Source organism: Penaeus japonicus, unplaced genomic scaffold (genome assembly GCF_977035675.1).
Source record: "Penaeus japonicus unplaced genomic scaffold, GWHDUDI00000001_assembly GWHDUDI00000016, whole genome shotgun sequence".
In the NCBI taxonomy this organism is placed as follows: Eukaryota; Metazoa; Arthropoda; class Malacostraca; order Decapoda; family Penaeidae; genus Penaeus; species Penaeus japonicus.
In genome coordinates, this window is record NW_028234418.1 from 17,920,988 (window position 1) to 17,923,487 (window position 2,500).

At 41.0% G+C, this 2,500-nt stretch overlaps 1 protein-coding gene across 8 annotated transcripts in view; it reads left to right on the forward strand.

Annotated features, from left to right (window-relative positions):
- The window catches only part of LOC122262480 (uncharacterized), a 74,657-nt gene that overhangs the window by 31,064 nt on the left and 41,093 nt on the right, over positions 1–2,500 (forward strand). For all 8 annotated transcript variants that reach the window (XM_086545222.1, XM_086545218.1, XM_086545221.1 and 5 more), the window contains 2 exons: positions 209–490; positions 1,784–1,933. In XM_086545222.1, the coding sequence (XP_086401348.1) occupies positions 209–490; positions 1,784–1,933 (432 nt within the window). The remainder of the gene's footprint in view (positions 1–208; positions 491–1,783; positions 1,934–2,500) is intronic.

The following is a 2,500-nucleotide window of genomic DNA, read 5'->3' on the forward strand; positions in this document are numbered from 1 at the left end:
GCGATGCACACCCCGCTCAACTGTTTCGAGGCGATTATTTCAGTAGCACACTTGTATTTCCTTACTCTCGATATCGCACATATTTTTAGGTCTTGGTTTCACCTTTTAGATAAGGAAATTTGGGTTTTCTAGATTCAACTAAATTTGTCACGTAATACTATGAATATTGAATTTCGCATGACATTACATCTCCTCTTGTTTTCGGTAGGAGGTGTCTCACCGCCACCGTCCCCACCTACAGCGGCTTCTCCCGCGCCTACCATGGCTCCCGGACATGGCGGATCCAGTCCAGTCAGCGGTTTGGCCACCTTGCACCACGCCCTACATGGTCTACACAACCTACACAATTTGCACAATCTTCAGAATTTCCATAACCTCCAACAAAATCTACAGACCCAGATGGCAGCGCTAGCTGGTTTGCAGGGCGGCCTCGGTGTTCCTGGGGTTGGCTCTCTTCTCCACCCTCCTCTAGCACCTCAGCAACACCCCGGTGAGACATTTTCTCTTTTACCGACGTCGAAATGAGCACTTGTGCATAATCCAAATCTCTATCATTGCCATTCCAGCAACAAGCTTATGTTTCTCCTCATACCCCATCTCCTTGCTTGCTTGTTCCTTTCCAGTCAATTACGCATCACCTTTCTTTACCCTGAAACTTATCCTTCAAACTTGTTTCTCCAAAATCTCATCGTCCTCTTTTCTATTTTTTTCATTTTCCTCTTTTCTAGTTCCCTTTTCCATCCTCATTTTGCTTTTGATACTGACATTATTATGTTACTGCTACAATTTTGCTGTTGTTGATTTACTGCCAAAGCAATTGCTGTCCTTTTGCCACTACTGCTACTACTGTAACTGTTGATACTATTAGTATTATTACTACAATTATAGCTGCATTTACTACAATGACAACCTTTGTTATTTTTCACTTCCCCTCCCTCTCCACTCTTTCGCACCTCACCTTCGCTTCCCCCAAGGGCGTTGGCGTTCAGGGGAGCTGAACCGGGTTATCAAAGCAAGAATTGCATGTATAATGAATAACGAGACAGGTAATCGGAATATCAGTGGTTAATCAATGCAAATTGCACTTTTATGGCCTTGATTACCTGCTGAGTACATATAAAATATTATCCATGCCATGATGCGCATGTAATCACAATGTATATTACTGCTTAACATATTACTTTGCCCAATCATGGCCATAAAATATCTAATAATTAGTCCCTTCACGATAAGGGATTTTATATCACAATCATAAACTTATGACGCATCTAGTAATGTTTCCAGACATAGGATTATGTGAGTGTTTTTATCATCTTGCTTCTCTTTGTTTCTTACTTTTTCGCACCTGTTTTTCCAATGCCTTCCGTGCCAATATCTAGCCTCCTGTCTTATCTGGTATATCTTCACCTCATATTAATTCATTATGAAGTAATTTGTACCTCATCTCGCAATGCCATCATTCCTCACTCTTTTCTATGTCATCCTATATATTTTACTAATTATATTTAATATCCCCATCCTCTCTCTCTCTCTCTCTCTCTCTCTCTCTCTCTCTCTCTCTCTCTCTCTCTCTCTCTCTCTCTCTCTCTCTCTCTCTCTCTTTCTCTCTTGCTCAAGTAGGAATTATGGCGTCAGTACTGGATTGTTGTACTTTTTCCGTACCCCCTATGATATTTTAGAATGTTCTTTCGTTTTATGTTTTTTGACATTGCTATTTATCTTTTTATGCATCTACTTCTCTTTCTCTTGAACTTCTATTCTTTATGATATATATCTTTAAAAGCACCTGCGGCACCTTCACCGGCTGGCATCAATCCCGCGCCACCTCCTGCTAACGGCAACAACGCTTCTGCAGTACCGCAAATGGTACTCACTTCCGGCCATGTGACACAAGGAGTTCAGGGTGCCCAGCTTCTCATACCTACCTCCCAGGGTCAGTAAGAATCATCACTATGGCTTCTGTTTTCATTACTACTTTTCCAGGCGACCCGATTTATCAGCATCATATTTACAAAAAAAGCATACATCCCGAACATAACACTAATCTATGTACATACCTCCTCTGCTATATTTACATTACCACCTCGACCACCACTCATTTCACAGCCAATAATCAATATACCACCTGCAATAGAACCATTTAACTACAATAAGTCGGCTGCGACAAATAAGTTCGCTGAACAGTATTGAAACAGGACGTCACCAGCTCACGTCACGCATGAGCATCCGGCCATAAACATACTTGATAGAATTCATAGCGCTGAAAAGCAGCGGTTGTTGTAACTGTCCAGGGTGATAAACATATACTGAATCGAGATAAGAAAAATCCTTCATTTTCTAATACATTGCCACCTTAAAAAATATTTGTCATGCAGCAATGAAAAACAATTCTTTAATCTCATAGTAAGGAATACCTTACGACCAACCAAAACATGTTACGGGCCTATTCAAAATGTGGTTGATCATTGACATCAACTAAGAACAACCGGCAGTGGCTTAA